Source organism: Uloborus diversus, chromosome 10, assembly GCF_026930045.1.
Source record: "Uloborus diversus isolate 005 chromosome 10, Udiv.v.3.1, whole genome shotgun sequence".
Lineage (NCBI taxonomy): Eukaryota > Metazoa > Arthropoda > Arachnida > Araneae > Uloboridae > Uloborus > Uloborus diversus.
In genome coordinates this window covers 46912201-46939203 of record NC_072740.1, presented here as the reverse complement: position 1 = coordinate 46939203, position 27003 = coordinate 46912201, and the positions used below count along the sequence as shown (strand labels likewise).

At 34.4% G+C, this 27003-nt stretch overlaps 1 protein-coding gene across 1 annotated transcript; it reads left to right on the top strand.

Moving 5' to 3' along the window:
* Positions 1-939: 939 nt before the first annotated feature.
* On the top strand, positions 940-25807 carry LOC129230988 (cholecystokinin receptor-like). The gene is made up of 4 exons (XM_054865231.1): positions 940-1306; positions 8759-8959; positions 21978-22154; positions 25371-25807. The coding sequence occupies exons 1-4, from the start codon at positions 940-942 to the stop codon at positions 25805-25807; spliced, it is 1182 nt and encodes a 393-aa protein (XP_054721206.1).
* The last annotated feature ends 1196 nt before the right edge of the window (positions 25808-27003 follow it).

Sequence of the window (27003 nt, the reverse complement as noted above, 5' to 3'; positions counted from 1 at the left end):
TTAAAGGACATCTGTGTCAAGTTTGGCAAATATTTGACGTAAACCTTAAACTTGTTTTAAGATCATACACAGACTTGCATCCATCCATCCATATATATATATATATATATATATATATATATATATATATATATATATATATATATATATATATATATATATATATATATATATATATATATATAGGTATATTTATATAAATATATTGAGTATTCCTTTCATTTTTCCTTTAACTTCTGTCAGCACGAATACATTGTTTGAAATGTATGTCGAACTATATCAATCCTGCTTTGAGCATAAACAAAGATTGAAATCTTTACTAATAATAAAGCTCAAAGTCTCTCTGTATGGACATCGGGATCTTTCTCTGGCTGGATCTCTGTGACGCGCATGACGCCTAAACCAATCGGCCGAGTTTCATGAAATTCGGCACACAATTAGTATGTCGAATGGGGGTGTGCACCTAGAAGCGATTTTTCGAAAACTCGATTTTGTTCTTTTCCTATTCTAATTTTAAGAATATTTTACCGAGTAAACACTCATAACGTGGACGAACAAATTACCATAACGTGGACTAGCAAACCATCATAACGTGGGCGAGCAAACTCCATATGTGACCATGGGCGAGCAAATCAACATATCAAATTGGCGAGAAATTCATCATCCATTATTTGTGAATATACAGGCAAACCAAATGACCTTTTAATTTTCTCCTACGGGCAAAGCCGTGCGGGTGCCACTAGTGGTAATATAAAGCAACATTTTTACAGCATACTTCCATGTATATTTTCATTTACAAAGCAATACTTTCATTTTATAGCTCAACTGTTTTATATTTCCATCTTATTTTTAATCAAAACTTTAAAAAAAAAAAAAAAAAAAAGTCTTGCTCAACTGATAATATTGCCCAAACATTTTAGGTTATCTCTCTGATCAACAATGACTGACCAGCTGCTAATCAATGAAACTACGTCTGTTTTATATCACACAATAACAAGGTATGAAGAAATAAACGCTCCTGCAACGAGCCCTGCACCATCTGCGGGGATAAACAGCCTGGACTTATTGCATCTAATTCTTCCGTACAGCGCTATCTTCGTTCTCGCAGTTTCCGGTAATATCCTGGTCATCGTCACGTTACTGGTCAACAAAAGAATGAGAACAGTCACAAATGTATTTCTCTTCAATTTGGCTATTAGTGATTTCTTGTTGGGTGTTTTCTGTATGCCGTTTACATTGACTGGAGTGCTTTATAGAGAGTTTCTGTTTGGGAGTGCTTTGTGCAAACTCATTCCGTATTTTCAAGGTAAATTTTGAAGATTTTTTTTCTAGTATTATGTATTAATTACTGTTCTTGCATTCAAATTCATAAAATTTGCAATCATTGTTAAGGGAAGTTAAAAAAATTCTCATTAAAATAGTATGCTTCACATAATATTTTGGTTTTTGGTGTTTTCATAAAACTATTTCTATGGTAAGATATGAAAACATTTATTACGGTTCAGATATTGCTTTTAATTTTTGTTTCGTGACTCTTAAGTTTTAAACGGTAAAGTTAAAAGGTAAGTTCAAAAGTAAGTTATTTTAAACATTATGGTTTAGTAATTTCTTTTAAAATATCTGTCTCTTAAAACTAAGAAAAACATTCATGATAAGTGCAAAGAGATCCGTTCAAATATTAAATGTCAACAGTTTTTCCTAAAATATGTACGTTATGATGCGTATAGAAGGTAAGCTTAAGGAGAAGAAACGATAGATAATATTTTAATAATTGGTAAGTGTAAAAAGGTCCATTCGAATATTAAATGTCAACAGTTTCTCTTTAAATAAGTAAGTTATGATGCGTATAGAAGGTAAGTTTAAGGAGAAGAAACGATTGATAATATTTCAATAATTGGTAAGTGTAAAAAGATCCATTCGAATATTAAATGTCAACAGTTTCTCTTAAAATATGTACGTTATGATGCGTATAGAAAGTAAGTTTAAGGAAAAGAAACGATGGATAATATTTCAATAATTGGTTTGGTAAATGTATTTTATGAAATTTAAAAGAATATTTAAGGTATGTTTAGAAATCATTCAATGAAATACTATAGTTTAATACTGCCGTGTAAGGGTAAATCGCAGTATCTGCAGAAATTAGCTTTTGAAACAATTCAAGAAACGCGCTTTGGATTACATACTAACGATAGGCGAATTTTTGAAAAAAAAAATTTCGTGCTTTATTTTCAGCTGAAACAGAATAAGCAAGCTTGTACTATAAGCGTAAAGTGCAATGTGGCAATTATGCAAAACAGGAAAATTGAAAAATGTGCGGATACTGCGTTTTACCTTCCTACGGCAAAATAATTGTTTGAATATTCTGTTATTTTTCCTGGATTTGTTTCATATCGAATTATCTACATTCCTTGAAACCCACGATTATCCAACCTATTTTTTGCCCCTATAATTAATAAAGATTATCATTTATAGTAAATAATTTATATGATTTCCTAAATCATGTGAAAATATTTTGTACAAATTTATAATGAACAAGTACTTTGTTTCAGCTTTTAAAGATAGCTACTTGACAATGTACAAAAATTCGTAAATTGATAATATTTTGTTAAGAGTGATGTAGTAACTCTATTTTGTAACTTTTTAGTATAAGTATACGCAAAAACATTTATTTCTCTTTTTTTAATACGAAATTGTATTTATTTAATGCAATGTCTTACAAATGATATTGAAATCCATTACGCCAGTGTGATACCAAAGACGTTCGGCTTTTATTTCCTTTTCTTTATTCCTTCTTTAAAACTAAGCGTGAATTTACAAACGCATGAGAAAAAACATCTTGTGTACACTTTTGATGATTTAATCCAATAAATGTAATTTTTACAAGTAAAAAAAATAATATATCTACAGATGAATTGTTTAAAAAAAATACATTTTGAAACGCGTTGAAGCAACATAATGAAGCATTTTCAAGAAAATAGGGTTGATGCGAAATCAAAAACGTAACCCTTCCAAATAACATCGACATATCTAACTTTGGAATTTCGAAAATTGATACTTTTTCTTTCATTTGATCGAATTATAACATCACTTCTTATCTCATCTTCTTCAGCATTTTTTCCAGTTTAATTACCGAATATTACTCAAATGGTCAACCCTCTGAGCTATATACGTACAGGGAATGATACATCTCACAACCTATTTATAGAAAACTTTCTCCATTGCTTGCAGTGTTTTAATTAATGCGAGCTAAGCTGCTTTTGTACTTAAACTGAAATAAGTACGCAGATAAAAACGATTCATTATCTAAAACAAACTTTTCAACAGTGAGTCCCTTTGACATCTTAATAATCAACCGATTGAGTAACATAACTCAAGGAAGAAAATTTAGGGGTGAAATTATTAACGCTAATCAGATTTTTTGTTCTTTAAGCTATCTTAGTTTAGTAGGATGTTATTACTAAATTGTATCTCAGCAGCTGTTGAGCTCTAAAGCTTGATGATGTAATATAAAACATTTAATAACCAGTCAGAAAAATATATGTAAGAATTTCATTTTCTTGAAAAATACGACTTCTTACTAATTATTTTTTGAAGAACGTTAAAGTTCTCAAAATATTCATTCCTTACATTTTAGAAACGGTAAGCAGCTGGAACAAAAAGATTTATCTGTTAAACCTAATTTTAATCAATCAAAATGCGATAAAATAAAGTAAGATCATCGTGAAAACTTCGCTTTTCATATGTATGTTTTTTTTTTAATTAGCAAAATAAAAACAAAATAAAATCAATTAATCTAAATAATAAAGTCGAACATTGTGAAAAAAAAGAAAAAAGAAAAAAAAAATTTGCTCTTACATAATATTTAGGTCTCCCACATGGTACTCAAATGCAAGGCTTCTTTTAAATTAAAGTTATATTTTTCATTATGAACTAATTAACTACAATAAGAGGCAAGAAAAATTCTTCTAGTTCTGATGTAAAATGATCTTCTTGAGTCCAAATATGACAACCGTTTCCTTCTATCACCCACCACTTTTTGGAAATGGCGCCTTCCTATTTTTTCCATTTTTCAACAATTTTATTGACTTTATTTTAATTTAAAGGGAAAATACCAATTGACCGTTAACATTCTTCTGAGGAGCTAGACAGGTGATATGTTCAAAATCATGAACATGTGTAGCAGGTTGGAGGATTCATGGGGGACACGACCTCCTTCCCCAATATTTAAAAATTCATCAAAACAATTCTCTTTCTCTGGTTTATTTTTTACAATGTTATTCCCTTATTTTACGGTTTAAAACTATAGCATTGGCCTCACTCGTATGACCTTCAGGAAAGAAGCTTATATTCACACATGTAATTAAGATTGGAAATGAAATTGTGTTTATTATAAATAATTACTTTGTATTTATATTTTTGGTTTTAATGGAGTTCCCATGCTCAATTCTTGTAATAATATACTTTTATAAGGATTTAGAGGGGTAACATATTCCCAAAAAATAATTGTATTAACTTTTTTTTTATTTTTGTAAATATTGATTTATTTTTTTTTCCAATAATAAACTACTGTTTATATAAGATTTACGTTTATCAGCCAATAAAAATACATATGAGGTTTTATTTTATTGTATTATAAGAAAATAATTTTATTACCTAGCAGCATATTATTACCAGAATTGAATATGTAAGTACATTAAAAGAACCATAAATATAAATTAATGCTATATTTTAAACTCATTTAACTTCTTTTTCAAGCTGATTAATTATGTTCCAAGATTTTTTTTTTTTTTTTTTTTAAATTTTTACAACGTAAACATATTTTCGGATTCGGAGCTCGTGCAAGTGAAGCCGGTGCTCCGGTTTTACACCAAAAATAAATGAAAAAAAAATCATGAATAATGAAATTAAAAGTTTTAGCCTCCCCCCCCCACCTTCCCTGAAGTCTTCTCCTTGCTTCAAATAATTATGTTTTCAACGTTTCATCTATCTAACCCTGTATAGGAATGTTAATGGTTAATTTGATACCCTGTTTCCATCTGAAGAAAAATAATGGCAAAGACATTTTCGATAACTTAAAAAATAGGGGATTCCATTATCAAAACGTGGGGGATAATGTGGTAAAGAGAGGTCCTATTTATATCCAAGAAGTCAATTTACATAAAAACCAGAAGAAATAGTGTCAGAAGCATTTATATTCCTACCATTCTAATCTATATATTAAATAAAACAAAGAATATGTGTGTATATATGTGTGTATGTTCCTCATACAAATCCAAAGTTTACGTCAGATCTCGACCAAATTTGGCTTTAAGGACCAAAAATGTCATTAAATGGCTCTTTCTACCTAAAATAATTATCCGATCAGTTCAATTTCAACGCCATTCGAAAGCCAGCGAAAAATACCCATTAAGCTTATTCACTTCCTTCGAATTTCCAAAAAAAAAAAGACTAATGTCACCGGAAAAAAATTAAAAATCACTTTTAAGCCTAATGGAACTCTATTTTCATATCGAAAAACTATCGTTTGCGCGATCTCATTTTAAATTAGCATTCAGAAGGTTACCATTTTATTTTTCTCTCGGCTGTGACTAACTAAAATTTTGTTTTTGTGTCAAGGTAAAAATTTCCCCTTTTGATTATTATTTGGCGATTTATAGGCTTTTTCCTTTTGGATTTTAGATGTTGCGTTTAATTTATTCGGGAATTTTTGATATGCCGTTTTCTTTTTTTTTTTTAAGAATGATTTTTTGACTGGATTTTCAACAGTATTTTTTTTTCTTTAATGGATACTTGATTGTTGAACATGCGTCACTTGACATAATTTTTATTTTAGAGGTAGACCATGCAAAGCCGGGCGACGCAGCTAGTAAAAAACTAAAAAGAAAGGATTTTTCTGAAGAAAATTTCAAACTTTAGGCCTCGTTCGGCAGACCTAAATATTTCTTGATTTGAATAAAAAAATTATGTGGTACATGTGGATCTGTAGCGGCGACATTTTATTAACGTGATATTTTGAATTTATAAAAAATATTTTTATTGATTTATTTTATTTATTTATTTATTTTTTTGATGCACCCTAATATTTGTAAAAAAGCAGTCGAAAACTTTGTACTATGGAACGAGTAAAACGACGCAACGTGTATAAAGTACAAATAAAGTACCAAAATAGAGTTAAAAACTCAGCACTCTTTCTAACTCTATTTTAATACTTTATTTGTACTTTATACACGTTGTGTCGTTTTACTCACCCTAATATTTATTTCAGTTCATGGTTTCTTATACCCACATTTTCTACTATTAAACGTTTCAATAAACACTGAACAGTCAGCATAATGTAAAACTTCTTGACGTTTTCGATTACGAAATTTACCCAGCAAACACCAAATATTCCTGTGGCTCTGTCAAACATAATGCCATTAAACTTGAGATACTTTTGTTTTATTTAATGAGTTTAGTCATTACATTTAAAACTCAAAAAGTTTTTTTCACGCTCTTTTAAAAAAAAATCATAGCAATTGGAAATTTAAATGACTCAAACTGTTTCTGGTCGAATTATATTCTGAATTAACCTATAAAAAGTACTATTAAATAGCTGACTACATTCTTAAAGAAAAATAAAAATCTATTCGAAGATTAGAATCTCCTGATAAATTTTTCTCTTTTCTCAAGTTTTTGCACTCTTTTTTTGTAAAATGTTGAAATTCCGAGAAAAAGAAATCAAAGTAGCTTAAGTGGAAAAAGTCGAAATCACATATTCAAAGAAGTTTGTTTCTTGTTAATGTTCTTGTTGGAGTTAAACTGGAACGGATTTAAAGGCTACTTGGATTGAAAAACTTCTTCGAGACAAAATAGCTTCAAATCACATTGTTAAGAAACTAAAATAAAATTTTTCTCTAGTTAAAGAAAAGCGAAAACATGGTAAATAGAAAACTAAGATAAATGGAAAGAATTAACACGCCAGAACTGCTATTCGTGATGTTAAGCTACTTTAATATAATACTTTTATTTCTATCGTAGATACCTAAGGGATTGTGTTAGTGAAGTCATGAGAAGTAATGGTATCATCTTGAAAAGTTATTTCGAAGCAGAAATGATTCCAATAAACACAGAACCTATTGTATTTATATATTGTAAATTTTTGTAAAAACAATTAGCACCTAAATTCTTCTTATGTATGTATTATCCTAGATGCCAGAGTTAGTTTAATAAATGTTTTTCAAAACGTTAGTCACTATTATATTATCAGTGGGCATCAAAGAGATACAAAACACTCTTAAAATGTTTCAGAGATTGTTACCCTGCTAATTTCCTGTTTTGGGTAGTTTAAAAGCCATTACATTGATTCTGCGGGGACAGGGAGAGTTACATAAAAATTGTTACAACTATTTTGAATTGCTATAGAGGTGAAACGTTCCAAGTCATGAACATTTATAGCAGGTAGGTAGACTTATGAGGTATTTTCCCATAAAAAATCGTTTCACTAATTTGGTGTAGAACTCAGTTGCGGAAATTCCAAATGTATAATCGCGAATAAGCATAAATCGTAGATGCCGTAAGAAAGCTGTTTGGTATTTGCGTTTACTTCTACATACAGGGTTTGTATAAAAAATAAACGGACTGAGCATAGAAAACATATTTATTGGCAAAATTTCTACACTTTTTCTCTAGAAATTTTCGAAGTAGTCCCCATGGAAAGTCGATAACCCTTTGATACCGGTTTTTCCAGCCCCTGAACGCCCCCTGGAAGTCGGCCACCCATAAAGCTTCTAGAGCCCTCGTCGTAGCGAATTAGGTCCGGTGGTGCCGTATCCGGCACACGACGCTCCTTTTGCTCGTTCGTCAGGTGTTTTGGCACCAGCTTTACACAAATCTTTCTGATGCCCAGATCGTTCTTAACAATGTCGTGTATGGTCATCTTATCGATCCCGACCTCTTCTGCGATTGCTCGGATGCTCAGACGATGGTCAGTGTTCAACACATCAAGCACTTTATGCACATTTGGGTCCGGTTGACTGGTTGATGGACGTCCGGCGTGCTGTTCGTCGTAGATGTCATCGCGGCCCTCTCGGAAATTCTTATGCCACTGGAAGACTTAAATTCTGGATAAAGCTTCCTCACCGTAAACCTCATTGATCATTTGATGAGTTTTCGTAGACGTTTTCTTGAGTTTGACACAAAATTGGATGTTAACACGTTGCTCGATGGTACGCTCCATTTTCACTCCGACGAGATCACTAAACACGCACTGCTCTCTCGCACGATGCTAAACCTCCAAGCATTGGGAGGCAACTGACTCGGGTCCGCTCCCCTTCCCTCGATCCCCCACCACCACTACTAGAGCACCAACAACCGGTTTACAAACGTTTTATCTGGGCGTCAAAAACTCAGTCCGGTTTTTATACAAACTCTGTAGCTTAGTTTAATTGGGTAACTTACAGTTTGCTGCATAATCGTTTGCCTGTACATTACGAGGTGACCTTCAACACGTTTTGCACCCTAGTTTGTGAACTAAAAAAACTTTAGCTACCAGCATGAATAAGAGTATACTTCTCTGGTTTTACATTCAGCTCGGCTATAGCCCTTCCAGACAAAGGATCGCAAATAAGCGTTAAGTTGCAGGATACGGATGCCGTAAACGGGCTTTTTTTTTTTTTTTTTGGTAGTATTAGTTAGTCTTTAAAATAAAATAAAAATTGTAGATAACTATATTTAATTTCCAAACAGCATGTTTGGCACTGATCTTTCCTTTTTTTCCTAGCTGTAAGTGTGAGCGTCAGTGCTTGGACATTAGTGTCAATGTCAGTGGAAAGATATTTTGCTATTTGTCACCCGCTGAAGTCAAGGAAGTGGCAAACATTATCTCATGCATATAAAATGATAGCAGTTGTGTGGATGGGTTCACTCATTTTCATGCTGCCAATTCTTATACTAAGTCAACTGCAAAATATTAAAGGCACAGGTAAGATGTATTAACTTAGTTTTATTTAGCATTCTCTTTATTTTTATTAATTTCATTTGGACTCTGTTAAAACTATTTTTGAATATATATTGAATAGAAACGGAATAAGTTTTCTTCAAGTTCTTCATTACTACTATTTTGGCAAAGAATCTCAGTATCAGCTAGAGGTAGCTTTGAATTTGTTCTATACAATCATGTGTAAAACATTTCTTGACCGCTCTAATATCGTGAGATCGTTCAAGTTAATTTCTTGGAAGGCATCAAGAAAAAGTTTATCATCAGAATAATGTTATCCTTTAAAGAAGAATGTAAATCAAATTAATGCACAAAAATAATCCGCAAAAAACGAAACACAATATCTGTACCTCAAAGCCAGACAAACGTAACTCACATTATTAATGGTTTTCAGGAAAGAGAAAAAACTGTCGTCTGATGCATACAAAGGATGGGGCTTTCGCTCTTTAATGCTGGTAAATAATCATAAAAGATTTTTTTCTGTAGAATTACGTTGTTATGACTTGATATGGAATAAGATTCCTCAAATAAAGCAGTAATAATCTGAAATTTACCCTGTTCGGACATACGTTAGTCTGGCTCTGAGAAATAGATATTATTTATGTTCAACGTAGTGTCTTTTAAGTATGGGTCGTTTATTGTAAAAGTGATGAATGTCCGTAACATTAAAATGCGTATTTGTTTGCTAAATGGTATCGCATTTAAATATATATTTCACGAGGCGCATCCAGAAAGTAAGTTTCCCTAGTAAAAAAAAAAAAAAAACTCAGATTTTCAGGAACATATTTTTTTGGAACAAGTATAGCAATGTTTCCGCTATTTTTCAACGTAGCCACCACCAGATTTGAGACACTTGTTGTAGCGTGGGAAGGTAGCTGTTGTAGAACTCTACCGCCTATGAATGGAACCACCGTGTAACCAGGGCCGCGCCAAGCCTGATCGGCGCCGTCGTGCAAATGCCTTTTGAGCGCCTTTATGCTCTGGTGTTCGAGTAAAATATAGTTAACACCTGGAGAGAGGTAGACACATATAAAATGGAAAAAATAGGTATGCCATTTAATTTATAAAAAAAATAATGTGTGAATATTTAATTTCGCAATATGACGTACGTCTTTACTTCACATCTCGAAATTATTCTGAGTTCAGCAGCTCCTCTGATATGCTATAATGCGTTTTGTAAAAAGACAATATTTTAATATCTAAGTTAAAGCCACTTTGAATATCTATCTAATCTCTAAGTCATGAATAATTAATAAAACTTTTATGTCTGTCAAAACATGACAACAGGAGTAGTGGCGCAAATAGAAAATCGTTTTAGGTTGCACAAATTGAAAAAAAAAAAAAAACTCCTTTAATAAGAGGTTCCGGGGGTTCTCCCCGGAAAATTTTGAAATTTGTAGTTTGAAAAACACAATTTTAGACGGTCTTTGGTGGTGTAATGGGGAAAAAAGGTACAAGGCGCTTTGCGGAAATTTATAGAAGTTGAAGCCTTAAAACATGATTATATAGGTCATGTTTATTGACGTTAGAATACAGGATGAAACTCTGGGATTCTACTCGATCGTTTTTTTTTTTTTTTCGAAAAATATATAGAAATCAATTACTTTTCTCCCCTCCAATTTTTCGAAATTGAACATCCAAAAAAGCAATTGTAGACAACTTTGAAGATTTTTACAAGAAGGGAATTCTGGAGTTCCACCCTGATTTTTTTTCAAAATTAAAGTCCTGAAAACCTAAGCAGTATTTTATGATATTAGGAGAAGTGGTTCAGAAACTATTCTAACTTAAATTTTTCGTAAGTCACGTTTGAAAAACCTAATTTTTTATGATATTTAAGGAAGGAGGTTCGGAGGCCTCCTTGCCCGAATATTTTCTGAAATTGAAGTCTTAAAAACGCGATTGTAAGATCATATTTGGTAACATTAGGACCAACAATCTTTCGAAACTGAAACTCTAAAAACGCAATTTTAAGTGATTTTTGAATGGAGTTTCAAGCGATGTTGTTTCGTATTCGATAGCTTTCGCGAAAGTTTGCGAAATTGAAGATCTGGAAACAAAATTTGAGACGTTCCGTAATGCTTTTGGCGTGGGGGGGGGTGTAGCATTTTGAAAACTTTCTTATTTTCAGGCGAACTAGAGAAAAAAAAAAACAGGACGGAGGGGGAGTAGCTAACCAATTAGTTGAAATTAAAGTTTTACCCCGACATCATTATTTTTTTCCTTATAAAAATCACTTTGTTAGACGCGTTTCCCCCCTCCTTTAGTAGTACATATTTTTGAAAAACATTCAACTAAGCATTCTGAAGGGGAGGGGGCACGGAGCGGTGCAACCAAAGGGGTGTCCTCTGGACCCCTACCCCAATCTGGTTGCGCTACGAAATAGAAGGGTACTGATTATATTTCTAATTTAAAGGATAATATTGCAGTTGATACTCTGCCCTAAAATCTGAAACTGAAACTTGCCGTTAAAAAGAATACTTCTAACTTACGAAATCATTAAAAAGACATTGAATTTAATATCCAAAAAAAAAAAAAAAATGTCCAAAGCTCTTTCTTTTATTTAATACACAAATAGTTAAAGAAAAAGGGGGTGGAGGAATTGAATAATTATGGTCAAGTCGTTACTTTACGGAACTAAAAAGGTGATCTAAATTATTGTTTACAATATATGCATATTACGCACAAATAAATTATGCAAATGTGCTTACCGTATTTTTTAATGTATGATAACATGATGCAGTGGAAATATCACGAACAGTAGTTAAAAATCACAAAAATATATATTGCAGGAATTATAATATAACATATTCATCGCAAGAACCAAAACGGTTAGTAGCAAATTTCTTGCGCCGCTTCGTATGCTCAACTTGTGAAATTATAGGCATACCGAAATAACACTCATGGCTCCACACACCGTCGCCTCAGAGCAACAGTAAGATATCTAATACCAGAAATAACACTAAGTTATCTTAGACTTGCTCTGAGGCGACAATATGAAGAAAAATGCTAATGTACGCATCATATAGCATCATTTGTTTTCAGTGTAAAAGATTGCGCTTTTGAATAGCATATTCAGACACAACAAGGTAATTTTTGTTTTAGGCAGCAAGGAGGATTGTTTGTTTATATGAGCAGTATAATTTCACAAGTATTTTTATCGATATAATGAAAAGTTCAATTTTTTTTTTTTTTTTTTTTGGTTGGAGATTTTCCCCCTAGTTGGAGCATTTTTGATTGGTAGAGCTCAACGCTTTTTTGACTCTGGCGCCGTCGTGCTCCTCACGACTTTGCACATAGGGACGGCGCCGCCCTACGTGTAACAGACGCTTTCAGCTCTACGTCGTTGCCAAGACTCTCACCGGACGACAGACATCTCTTGATGTGCAAAAAACATGAAAATCGCTGGGACCAAGCTCAGGGCTGTAGGGTGGAGGATCAAACAACTCCTTGATAAGGGAGGGTCGTTCACTGCACCACTTCTTCTTACTCATAATGCTCTAGACCGACAGAGTTAACGATGAATTTCAATAGGGACAATTCTTTGTGCACTCAAAATTTTTATCACTGACAAAACCTCGCAGTCGGCGTGAGAAGGAATAAAACCTTCCATTTCGGACCACTGCTGCCACGCTATTGGCACGAGGCGGGACTTTCCGGCCGGCATATGATTGATAGTGATAGATCTGTTACGCATGCGCAATTGACCGAGGCAAATTTCGTTTACTTTAAATGGAGGATCATTGGTAAAACTTACTTTCTAAAAGCGCTATATAGTATAAAACTGATGCTTCACTTTTCTAAAGATGAATATCTAAAGGAAAAGAATAAATGAACGCTTCTAACAAAAATGATGCAAACATAATAAGGCATAGTAAAATTATTTACATATGGATAATCCATTTGTATTATTTTTTTTTTGTTCTCATTCAATTTTTACCGAATTTCAAGAACAGGATTTAGGTTAATGAAAAATTTATGGATATTGCCCATGATAGAAATTTATTTGTTGTTAATGTTAGGCAATTTTAAGGTATATTTAGGAAGTCCAAAAGCGACTAGTAAAAAAAGAAACAAATCAGTTTATACAAAACTAATAAAACGGCATTAAGAACATGTCTGGAATGAAAATTGAAAACTATCTTGCACATTTGTGAAAAATAATGTTCAATATACTTATGCTAATAGTCGATCAAAAAGTTAATTAAATATAAATTTAAAAACTGTTTAAGTAATTGATGTGTCCGTAGAAATAAATAGTAAAGGTTGTATAAATACACTCGTAACTTGTTTCTATAAAATCCAATACTGTAATGGAAATTTAAAGGGCAGTTCTCCGCAAATTTTTCATTGTATTTTTCCCGATATTTGTCATTCTTTGTACTTTAGCTTTGTTGTAAAAGTTTGTTAATTTGGTTTCTGCTGAAAATAAAGTACGAAAAAACGTCATTTTAATCATTTCACTGTTGTTAGTGCTAGATCCAAACAGCTTTTCTTCAAATGTCTCAAAACCTCAATTCTGCAGATACTGCGATTTACCTTAAAAAAACTTATAAATTTCATAAAGTTAGGCATCAGATTTATTCCCAAAGTTATTTTCTTTCTAAAATAATAGAGTCTTCCAGGCTTGAATTTTTTAAGAATTACAATATTGTATATTACTTTAAGCGTAAGACAAAAAGTTACACATAATTAACTAAGAAACATTTCACTGACTAAAATCATGTTAATCTTGTTTTAGCACCTTATGTGTTTTTTCCTATAACTTTACACAAAATTCAGCCATTACCGGGCATCCATGAATGCCATTTACAAACTAGCAGGGGAAGTGTATTACATAGATCGCAATGACAACGCACGAGCCGTCGCAATGACGAACCATTTTCACAAGCATTTGTTGATTGCTGTGTTGTTGTTGTGACGCTTGTATTAACGCAAACACCACAGGCCAACAGTTTTATCAACAGCTTTAAGCCCTTTTTTAAGACTAAATCGTTCTATGAAATCATCTTAGTTTAAAAATTTGTAACTTGTTTCACAACTTTCAGTTCTTGGCTTTGTGCACACGTAGTGCGTCAGCACTGCGATTGTAGCCATATATTCCAATATAAATTTTGCACTTTATCGTTTTCTCTACCTTATCTCCAAGTTTTCTAAGACACCCTTTATATAAGATTTGTGAGAGAAAAATAAGAAAGATTTAAATATATATCAACATTTTTACGTGAATTTTCATACCAAGACTTAAACACCATATTTTGTTCCTTTTAGTAAAAAAAAAGCGTCTAAACAAATCATCCAATAAATTGATATTCAGTTCTAGAGCAAACAAAAATGCTCCGTCCCTCAGTCTGACGCGTAATGAGGGGAGTAATTGTTTGTTTCAGCCAAGGAATTGGCTGAATTCATGCCTCTTGATTGCTATTCTTAAGGACTGTTCAACAGCTTTTCTGTCAGTCCGTTTCATTTTGAGAAATGCCCAAGTATTTACCACAATATTATTGCTAGCGAGTAAATAACGTACAAAAAACTACTCTGACTATTGAAGAATGTAATATCTACGTATTAACTTAAAGGATGTTAATTTTTAGTGACAAAAACACACACACACACATATATATATATATATATATATTGTAACGGATTCGGTGCGACTTCCACTTTCTTGAAATGAAGACACAGTTCTTGATAAAAAAACAGGAGCTTTATTTACACTATGTACAGGAAAGAGAGTCAACAACTGCTAAATTATTCATCAGCAATTAAGCAATTATCACACAACACCGTAAACTCAACGTTTACACACGTATTTACTTCCAAATACGAAAACAACACAGCGAAATGCCTCGCTATAAACAGAGCTAATACACACTCTCAGTACAAATTCTCAATCGAAACTAAACTCTTTATCCAGCGTAACGGTTTATATACACACCGAAAGAAATCTCTCAAATATTCCACACGCTTCTGGAAAATAGTAGACCGTTATCAAATTTTATCAATGAACAAAAAGGAAATAGGGGGGTCGTATACTTTAGCCATATGAAAAGGGGTTGTATATTCATTACTTGAAACTATTTACAGGTTACGTTACTACAATAATTACTATTTACAGGATTTGTAACATTGCCCCCTTCCTAAGGACTGCACGTCCCGGGCAGTACAATCCCCAGAAAGGGTGCCAAACTTCTATCATAAGTTTACAAATATACACATTAACTAATAACTAACATATACAGAAAACACAATAATAACAAGAAATATTACTAAACATTAAAAGCAGAAATTATCTACAACTTTTATGTTATCAACCATGGTTGCTTACGTAATACTCATGAACTATGGCCATAGTATGGGGCTAACCGATCATAATGAACAACCCTAGGTTTTGCATTAGGTGATTTTTGGATCCTCACTACGACGTCATTTAGTCGGTTAAGGACTTTGTAGGGTCCATCCCAATGCGACTGCAATTTGGGTGACAGACCTTTCCGTCGGATGGGATTCCATATCCAAACCTTGTCGCCTTCGTTGAATTCATGTCCAGTAGACCTTGTGTCGTATCTGGTCTTCATCTTCTCCGCCGCGATGTTGATTCGCTCTCGTGCGAAGTTATGAACGTCTTCCAACCGAGCCTGGAGATCCTGGATGTACTCCTCAGGCGATGCAGGCGCATCCGGAGGACGACCGAAGACGAGATCACAAGGTAGCCGAAGCTCTCGTCCGAAGAGCATCTGAGATGGGGCATATCCGGTAGTCTCGTGGACAGCACTGCGGTAGGCCAGCAGGAACAAAGGTAGCTTCTTGTCCCAATCCTGTTGATTTCTGGAGACCATAAGCGAGAGATTATTCAGGATTGTGCGGTTAAATCTCTCCACCATGCCGTCCGATTGTGGGTGTAGTGGTGTTGTCCTAGTTTTCTCAATTTCGAAAATTTGACATAGGCCCTTAAACACAGCAGAGATGAAATTCCTCCCTTGATCGGAATGAATCTGCAAAGGTGTTCCATATCTCGAGATCCAATGTTGGACTAGAGTCTCTGCTACGGTGGTAGCTTCTTGATCTGGAATGGGATACGCTTCGGGCCATTTGGTGAAATAGTCGATGGAAACAAGAATGTATTTGTTCCCACCAGCAGTTCTTGGTAGAGGACCCAGGACTTCGATCCCAATTCGTTCGAAAGGAGCTCCAACGTTCTACAGATGTAGTTTCCCTCTGCTTCTTTTCTTCGGTCCTTTACGAGCAGCACAGGCGTCACAAGAATGGCACCACTTTTCCACGTCATCCTTCGCCTTGCTCCAGAAGAAGCGCTCCCGAACTTTATTAAGGGTTTTCAAGACACCAAAATGTCCTCCAGTCGCACTACTATGTATTTCTTTCAGAACATCTGAAATCCTTGATCGGGGAAGTAGTAACTGCCACCTAGATGTTTTGCCGTCATCAGATTCCCATTTTCGGTACAGTACGCCGTTCCGTAAATGGAGTGAGTTCCATAAAGCCCAGTATCTTTTTGTTGCTGGACTGAAGATGGAATCGTCCTGCCAGCTAGGGCGTCGACTGTCACTTTCCATGAACTCCAAAATTGGATTTATGTCGGGGTCTTCAAGTTGATCTTTTCGAACTTGGTCATCACTCCATGGATCAGGTTCTGATGATGTTGGAGTCACTGTCACCTGATAGGCAGTAGGGCTAGTCGTTCCATACTGTTTCTCGATTCGGGAACAATAATTGCAGTTCTCAGGACAGGGGCTCCTTGATAAAGCGTCTGCATTACCGTGAGACAACCCTTTTCGGTGCTTGATCTCCATGTCATATTCCTGGAGCCGCTGTATCCACCTGGCTATCTGGCCTTCTGGATTCCTGAAGTTCAAAAGCCAAGTTAACGAGGCATGATCTGTCCGAAGCAGAAACTTTCGGCCGTAGAGGTAATGATGGAAGTGTTCTACAGCTTTCACTATGGCCAGTAACTCCTTTCTGGTGACGCAGTAATTTCGCTCCGACTTTGATAAGTATTTGCTCCAGTAAGCGATGACGTGTTCATTGCCGTCAATTTCTTGGGATAAAACAGCTCCGATGCCCTCGTGGCTCGCATCAGTGTCTAGGATGAAGGATTTTCCAGGCTGAGGATATGAGAGGATAGGCGTTGATGTTAAAGCTTCCTTCAGTCGTAGAAATGCTTCTTCGCATTCTTTGGACCATTCAAACTTTTGCTTGCTCTCCGTCAGCTTATGCAAAGGTCGTGCAATGTTGGAAAAACCCTTCACAAACTTCCTGTAGTACGTGCAGAGCCCCAGGAAACTTCGCAGCTGATGGATGTTTTCGGGACGACTCCAACTCTTGACCGCGGATACCTTTTCTGGATCGGTTTGTACACCCTCAGAAGAGTTGATGTCACCAAGGTAGTTCACTTCCCGGCGGAACAAATTACATTTGGACGGGTTTAACTTCAGATTGGCTTCCTTAAGCTTTTGCAGCACCTTCCTAAGATTTGCCAGATGTTCTTCGAAACTGCGTCCCACGATGATGATATCGTCTAAGTAGACCAGACAGAATTCGTAGGAAAGTCCTCTTAAAACTGTCTCCATAAGACGCTCGAACGTAGCTGGTGCATTGCAGAGGCCGAAGGGCATCTCTTTAAACTGCCATAAGCCTTGTCCAGTTGTAAACGCTGTCTTCTCTCGGTCATCAGGGTGTATCTCAACCTGCCAGTAGCCGCTCTTCAAGTCCAAAGTCGAAAACCACTTGTGTCCGGAAAGAGTGTCCAAGGTGTCGTCTATCCGTGGAAGAGGGTAACTGTCTTTCTTGGTGATTTCATTCAGCCGTCGGTAATCGACACAAAATCTGGAGGAGCCATCTTTCTTTCGGACCAAGACGATGGGAGAGGCCCAAGGACTGGATGACGGTTCGATTACATCATTCTCCTTCATCTCTTTCAGGAGGGTTTCAACCTCTTCCTTCTTAGCGAACGGTAGTCGTCTTGGATGCTGTTTAATAGGGGGGTGTTCTCCAGTGTAAATCCTATGCTGCGTTAAATTCGTACGGCCAACATCCTCCGATGTAGAGGAAAACAGATGCTTGAAGTCGTCCACCAATTGTTCCGCAGCAGTTCTTTGATCTTTCGATAATGACGCACTCCCAATTAACTTCGAAATCAAGGACTCGGAAGACACAGTCTCGGGGGAATTGATTTTTCTAATGATGCAGTTTACTGGAGTACAAGTTGCCAACACTTCACCTTTTCGGATATTCCTTGGCCTTTCACTCACGTTGGCGACTCTCACAGGAATTACATCCTTAGAAAGGTCCACAAGCTTAGATGCCACCAGCACTCCCTTTAGGCTTTTGCTTAGGTTAGGGTATTCAATGAGTCCAAATCGAAAACTATTGCTTTCTTCAATGGAGCCAGGTATTAATGATTCTGTCCTTGAGGGAATCCATAAATCTGTTTGGGCTATTATTTGATGAGCGGATTTTACATCATTTTCAACGTTGAAGATGGCTATGTCTTCTCTCATCGAGTGCAGTTCATTAGTCTTGAAGTCAAGGGTGAAGTCGTATTTCTTTAAAAAGTACAATCCGAGAATGAAGGGGTCCGTGATATCCGCAACGAATGCCGTATGATGGTAGGTGGCATTCCCAAATAGTATTTCCAAGTCCACTTTACCCTCAATCTCAATTTTGTCGCCTGTCACAGTCTGGAGACTTACGCGTGGCGATGTCCACAACAGTTTGAATCCAAATTCACGAGCCACGTCTGTCCTAACGATTGTCACATTGGCTCCAGTGTCGACAATCAGTTTGCAAGGATTCCCATTTACATGGGCGTAAATAAAAAGTCCATCACTGCCACTACTAGTAGAGGAAATCTGCAGAGCTCTGGTGGAGGTGATTTCTTTCCCTCGCGTAGCTTGGCGAGCAGGACAACTCCTTCGCAGGTGCCCTTCACTACCGCATTTCCAGCACTTCTGCTCTTGTTTCTTTTGGGCTGTTATGCTGTTCAGATGTCTTGCCAAGTCACCGAGTTGTCTCTCAAGTTCAGCGAGATGGGACGACCTGGAATCAGACTCATCAGCTCCCAGAGTTCGGATGGGATGGCGATTCACACGGGTTGCTTGCTGGGCGGCCTCCAACTTCATCGCATACACAACAGCGGAATTCAGGTCTTTGACATCCGCCATCCGTAGAGCTTTCTGGATTTCCGGATCTTGAACCCCGTCGATGTAGTAGTTGAGTGCCAGGTTGTCTCGAACATCCGCAGGGCAGTCGCAAAAAGCAAGATGAGACAGTCTCTCGATGTCCGCCGCAAGCTCTTGCAGGGTTTCCCCGGTCTTCTGGAAACGGGACTTCAACTGGAGTCGGCTGAAATCTTTTTGGCACTTCTCACCGAAGCGAAGCTCCAACGCAGATGTGAGGGCGGCGAAATCCAGGCGCTGGCTGTCCGGAAGGGTCTGAAGAATGTCCGCTGCGTCACCTCTCAAGGATGCTGCAAGATGGCAGGCCTTGGTAGCAGAGTCCCATCCGTTCGCTTCCGCCACTATCATGAATTGGGTCTTGTTACACCTGCCACGAACTTTTCCCATCAAATGTGGCCAGTTTAATGGACGGTCGAGCAACAGATGTGGGAGCGCCAAACTGTACAGAGCTGCTTTCCGCGGTCGCCAATCTCCTTTCCATGTCTTTAATTATTTCTTCCTTAAATGAAGTAAATTTCTTGTCTTCTTCTTCCAACTTATTTTCCACATTGGCGATACGCTCTTCCACAGTATCAAATTTTTCTTCCAGAGCATCAACTTTATCTCCCATGGCGGTTAGTTGATTCTCCATCATGGTTTTCATCAACGTTAGGTCACTTTTTATTTCATCTTGACTTGTAGTAATTTTAGCAGTTAAATCACTATTTAACTGTTCTTGGTCAGTCGCCAATTCATTTTTCAATTCTTCTTGGTTAGTCGCCAATTCATTTTTTAATTGTTCTTGGTTAGTCGCTAATTCATTTTTTAGTTGTTCTTGATTAGCCGCCATATCACCCTTCACAGAGTTGATTGCGTCAAGAAGTTGTTTTAATTGTTCATCCATTGCGCGAGTAATCACCATAAAAATAAAGTCCAAATTCGAAAAGTCTTTATGAAAAAAATGTCCAAAGTCACACTTACTCCAAGAAAGTCCAGAAGAAGCCCCACGTTGGGCGCCAATTGTAACGGATTCGGTGCGACTTCCACTTTCTTGAAATGAAGACACAGTTCTTGATAAAAACACAGGAGCTTTATTTACACTATGTACAGGAGAAATCGTTAACAACTGCTAAATTAACCATCAGCAATTAAGCAAATATCACTCAACACCGTAAACTCAACGGTTACACACGTATTTACTTCCAAATACGAAAACAACACAGCGAAATGCCTCGCTATAAACAGAGCAAATACGCTCTCCGTTCGAAATCTCTCAAATATTCCACACGCTTATGGAAAATAGTAGACCGTTATCAAATTTTATCAATGAACAAAAAGGAAATAGGGGGGTCGTATACTTTAGCCATATGAAAAGGGGTTGTATATTCATTACGGGAAACTATTTACAGGTTACGTTACTACAATAATTACTATTTACAGGATTTGTAACAATATATATATATATATATGCCGAATTTTTTTTTGCTTGTAATAAAAAAAAATCAAGTAGGAAAAGGGGGCACACATGTCAACATTTTTTTTTTTTTTCATTTCTTAATTTCTTGAAAAATATTACCAATTTCTCATAGGAAATGGGTCCCCATGATTGAATAATCTTTTCTTTGTACCATGGAATTTTTTTAGATTTTTATAAAAAAATTTTTTTGATTTATGGAATTTAAAAAAAAAAAATTTTCAATTGTTCGCATATGCCCCAGTAGGGGGGAATATGTGAACATGCTTGGAGCACGTGTGAACACGATTGAAAAACGCCGGAGTAGCATCATATTTCAACGAAAAACTCGTTATATGAAACATATACGTCTATACCAATTACATTTAACGGTTTGTAACCTATACTGCGTCAGTTTGAATTCTACATTAGCTGTCATTAAGAAAATATTTTTTCTGAACTATAGAACTCTACTCAATGTCAAATTGTAAGTTTCATAGCATGTTTTAATCACTGGATCAGCAAGAAAAAGCTTCATAAGATTAAACAATACAAAGATTATTTTATTTTCTAAAATTTATTCTTGTATAGTGTGTTTAAGCTTCGTACATAATATGATGATGAATTTCAGAATTATTCTAAACTTCAGTTTTTAGTTAAAGGAAAATCTTTTGTTTTTATTTTCCTTGCAAACATTATTAACACTAAATTTTTGCCAACTATTTAATAATTAAAGATTTAAAAAAATATATACATAAAATTAATAATTTTGTAATAATAATAACCAATAAATTTACAAATTTATTGCAGTGAAACAGTAGTTATAAATATTTACATCTCTTTTAACACTTATAACAAGCTTACACTAATAGTTATATTGTGGAGAGGATATTGGAACTGTTCACATGTGTCCCTACATGTTGTGTTCACAAGTTCCCCGTCATCTACCTTTGAACTAATTTTCAAAAATAAATAAATTTTAATTTAATTACAAAATTTAAACATTGACGTAAATGTACGTGAATGTTCATATAATGGTTTGCAATAATTAAATTTAGCTCAGTAGGTGGTTTAAAATATGTTTTTACACGAAGCAGGCAGTGATAAAAGTACATCATCATCCCCTACAACAAAGAAGCTGTCACCACAGGAACAAAAAATGGCTGCTTGTTTTGAAAGTTTGATTAAGAAGTAGGGCTGGTATTGCCATTACTTGAAAATTTTATAAGATTTTTTTGCTTGATGTTATTCTAGTAAAACATACCATGTTCACATGTGCCCCCTTCTCCCTACATCAAAACAATTATTTTTTTTTTCAAACTATAAAACAATTACTGAGCTGACTATTAGGTATATCGGAACTGATTAGCTTTTATTTCAGATAAACACAAATGTCGAGAACAATGGCCGAGCTTAACAGCAGAAAAAAGTTTTACAGTTTTCCTGGATGTCTTCTTGCTGCTTTTACCCTTAGTTCTCATGAGCGCTACATATTCACTGATCATTCGCACTTTGTGGCAGACAATGGTTGTATCTGCAGGAGAGTCCCAAGTTACAGGTATGGTATAAAAATATAAAATGCTTTTCACGTTTGTATGAAGTATGAATAGCAGCTTGATTTGTGTGTTCATCTCGCTTAAAGTTATTTGGACCGACCTGACTTTCTTGAGCTTGTTGGAAGATTTAGCCTTTAGAAACCAGACTTTTTCGAAGTAGGGCAATGTGGGGTAGAGTGAAGTAGCGGATCAAAGTTGAATTGTAAAATATTTTACTGCTTGCAGCAACACCCATCTGGAAATATTTCAGGTATGTTACTTAACATGTTGTTGATTCCAGTCCAGAAAAAGTTAACTTTGAAGATTATGGCCCATGATAATACAAGCTGTTTTACCAAAATGTGATACTGATATTGCGATATTATGTGGTACATCAAGACATTTTTATTTCTGTATTTAATATTGTAAATATTAATTGAAATCTATTGATAAGAAGTGCAGTACTTCTTTAATATCAGGCAATTTTAATTTTTATTCCGCAGTACATTTTGTTCAGTGCATCAAGTTCGGTGTAGTGGCTCAAAGTGGAATAATAGATTTCATTTACTTATTCATGTGTTTATCTATTTAGAATTGAAACCTCAAACATTCATACCTTCATTTATTCATCATTCATTAATTTATTCACTTTTATTTATCCAATTATTACTTCCTTTTTTTAATATTTATTCTATAACAATTTCAGAAAAAATTCATTTAGTGGTTTGTTTACTTTTTTTTTCAAGAATTAAAAAAAAAAAAGATTGCGCGTAAAAAAGGTGAAACTTCCTTCTATTTTCGAATCCAGGTAAAAATCACACAAAAGTTTAGTTAAAAATTTTAAATAGGCATCCGGTATTTTCGTTAGAATAATACGGTTGCCCTCGGGTTGAGACCAACAGGGTTATTATTATTATACAGTTTGGGCTCAAACACTGAACGGAAAACGGAACAGTTATTCGTCGATTAGCGGCCCCATGACTGAATGATAGAGTAAAAAGTAAAACAGTTTCACAAAAATAAAAATTATGCTTTAAGATAGCATATTAATATGCACTCGCATTGTTTTTAAAAGCTTTTTGTATGCGTATTCTGAATAAAGTCAACAAAAACATACAAATGTCAAGTGTACAGTAATAGGACACCTTATCACAATATGTTTGGCCTTATTAAATGCATGTACAGTAAAATTAACTTGAATAAAGGAACTAGAATGCTATTCAAGTTTTCCAATGAATCGCCACGTTTATAATTTCGTACCTATAGGTACGTATTATTTCGTACCATAGGTACTTTCGACTGTCCATAGGTACTTTCGAAATTTTCTCTTTTGACGAGATTAAGAGCGGGGTTCATTTTTCAGTTTTTTTTTCACTTCGATAATCGAAAGGAGGTCCTCACAGACTTTTTTGGAAAACCGACGTTAATATAATTTTTAGTTTTTATTCTGGCCACCATCCCCTCATCTATTAATTTCATTGGTGTATCATGCTTAAATGTACTTGCAGATCGTGGCGATTGGATTCGTCATCTAGACCTTTCTCATTTCTACATAAAAATGCAGATAAAGGGTACATAAACATGTAAAGATAAACTAAAGCAATAGTATGAATTCTCAGAACTAAAAGGAAAAGCAAATCACTTTGAAAACAAGCCTGAAATGCATTAAATTTCCAAAATGTTTATAATCGTGACTTTAGCTTACTTTTAGGAAAATAACTATATTTTTTTATTTCTTCGACAGTCTGAAAGATTTGTTAAAAAAATTTGAAATGATTCTAAAGCAGTAAATAACTGTTCCCGAAGTCAAGTGAAGCAGAAGTTTGGACTCAACTTGAGAACGAAATCTGGGTTCAAAATTTTTGTACTTCTTTGGTAAATATTTTGGATCAATGCATTTCTAAGAAAACGTTTTTTCAAAGCATTCTCCCTTTTAAAAAGAATAGAGAAAGATTTCAACTAATTTATTTTGTCCTTTATGATTCAAGATAGTATTTTTAAGAAAGACTCAAACTTATTTTTATGAAAACTTTCGTTCATTTTAAAGTACTTTATTTTTAAGTTAAATCACTTAAGCCTGATTTCACCAAATGTAATTCTTTTTCTTTATTCTTTGCAGCAAATTACGGTAAAAGCAATTTCACTATTGGCAATTTTCAAACTAAATTAGCACGCATTAAAAAGAAACACGTTTTTAATTTTCGTCACAGCACATTGTAGAAAAATCTTTTAAAATCTTCAAGCAATATGAAATTTACTCTTCACCCCCCCCCCCCCTCGGTGAAGGTTATACACTAATATAAAGTAAATATGTCTTAAATTCTGCAATAGCGAGACGTTGTCAGTATGCCAACAAATTTACCAGGATGCGATAGTGATGAATACGTTAGCAATTGATAAAACTTTAAGAAATATAATTCCTTGTATTCGTTGTTCACAAAAAAATAGTTTGAAAAATTGAAAATCATCAATAAATATAATCAGCGCAATATACCAACCATAGCTTATCAGTAAATAAAAGTTCTTACAGGTATTTTAAGAAAAATCAAAAACAAGGTCATTGCCTTTCACTTAGGTTCATCATTCGGGAACTATTAAATTATGTCAAATTAAATCTTAAAAGTTCATTTAAGTTGAAAAGTCTCTTAAGTTCATTGAAAAATAACGCTGATGAAGTACCAAAAAAAGAAATGTGCTATACTACACTACTAGCAACCGATACTCGAGTGACCAAACAAAAACAGTGAAGAAAGCAACTTAGCATACAAGAATTTCTACAACGTGGGGTAAAGTGACGCCAAGTGGACAACTGACAAAGCAAAAAAAAAGTGCAAGCATTTTAATTGCGTTAATTCTATACTTTAAAATGGCAAAAATTGAATATCATTTTCATAAAGTGGAAATTGAAATGATTTACGAGATATGAAAATAAACCACCAGAGCTGCCAAGAGCACATTTTAAAATGATCATAATTTACATATATCAAAAAATCTAAAATCTTAACTTTCACTCAAAACACTTTCACAGAAATTTAAATAAATATATTACGAACACACATACACAAAAGCATGCTTAAGTAAGTTAAATTAAAACAAATGCAAATATCCCACAAATTTTGCGTGACTTAAAAGCATATGCATATTATAATGCTTAAATTAAATTTAAACGGACGACAGCCTTCAGTACAATATATTAACAAAAATATTTGGCCTTATCATTTGTTTTGTTTTCATTTCAGAGAATGAAGTTCGTTTCTGCTGGAAAACTTCTCCCAACCTTAATCGACATACTACAACTTCCACAATGTCCACCTTCACATCCACCATAAATTCTGCTACATTCAACAGCACACCAGGGACACTTTCAGGAGAGCCAACTATGCGGAAGAGTAACGTTGAGCGAGGAATTATTCAGAAGAAGAGAATAATAAAAATGTTGTTTGTTGTGGTTCTAGAATTTTTCATATGCTGGACTCCATTGTATATCATTAACACTATTTCTCTTTTTGATCCAAGTATAGTGTATAGTAAAATTGGATACAATGGCATTTGCTTTCTGCAGTTATTAGCTTATACTTCTTCATGTTGTAATCCTGTGACATATTGTTTTATGAATAGCAGATTTCGAGAAAGCTTTTGCAGATTATTTCCATGTAACTGCAAAAATATCAGATAAAATGCTTAACGTGTATAAGGGGCTGTCAAAAATTGATGTCGGGTATTGAGAGGGTTAGAGGGATGGTTAAATTGTGTCAGCATGTGACAAAGGGAAGAAGGGGGTAATAAAAAGTGTGACGTCACAAATCTTTATTGAAAAAAAAAATCTTTTTTAGTATGTTTATGTATTATAGCGGGACATGTAACGAGAGGAGTAGAGGGGTTAAGCCGAAGTGTGACACTCTCTGATAAAAGGAGAAGAAAAGTAAACGTTTTTACAAGCAATGACATAAGTTATAGACAGCCCCTAAATTTTTTAATTTGTTTATTTCACACGACATTTCTACAGTAATTTAATAAAAACTCAAATTTGAAAGATTATGTAGTTTTTTTAAAACTTCTTAAAGACGAATAATTTCAAAACTAGAGAAACATATCATTCGAAGTATTATGTCAGACGTTGATATTCAATTTATAATATTTTTATGAGCGTTTTTAGTTTTGAAATATTTTTTTAACTCTTGAAAAAACAAGTTAAAATATGCTTCTTTGGAAACTTTAACAGCATCGGTGCAAAAAGAAAACATTCTCCCTTTTTAAAAACAATTATGAATCACAAAAAGACATTGCCTACTTTTTAAGGCAATGTTTAATTTTACATGTTAATTTAATAAGATTTTGCCTTTATGTTAAAATTGGAATCTGCGAAATAAATGACAATGATATTATAATAAAATGTAATGTTACTTACAAGTAGTTATTCGATACGTGTAAGAGCTAAGCCGCTCTTACTCTAAACAGATAAAACAATCCAAAATAAATTTGGGACTTAAAAAACTCATAAACTATATTTGGTTCAAATAAGAAAAAAAGTACAAGTCTAGTGATACATAACATTGAATTTTTAAAGTAATACAAAAAATAATTGTGATTGTACTAAATTTCTACTGAAACGTTTCCTGTGTTACAGCTCCGTTCTTTTAGGGACAAACCAGAACAAAATTTCAGACTGTCCTCTTCCCATAAAAACTTTTAACCGCGGTTTGGCTTATATATATATATATATATATATATATATATATATATATATATATATATATATATATATATATATATATATATATATATATATATATATATACACGGTGTTCCGTTTTAAACTGTAAGACCTTTATTTTCGCAACCATTAGTCCTATACGTGTACTTCCAATTGCA

Bases quoted from the DNA above. Each gene is read 5' to 3' on its own strand.
- LOC129230988 (XM_054865231.1), top strand. From the start codon at position 940: ATGACTGACCAGCTGCTAATCAATGAAACTACGTCTGTTTTATATCAC. The intron at 8,960-21,977 runs GTAAGATGTATT...CTTTTATTTCAG, and splicing joins GCAAAATATTAAAGGCACAG to ATAAACACAAATGTCGAGAA. The intron at 22,155-25,370 runs GTATGGTATAAA...TTTTCATTTCAG, and splicing joins AGGAGAGTCCCAAGTTACAG to AGAATGAAGTTCGTTTCTGC.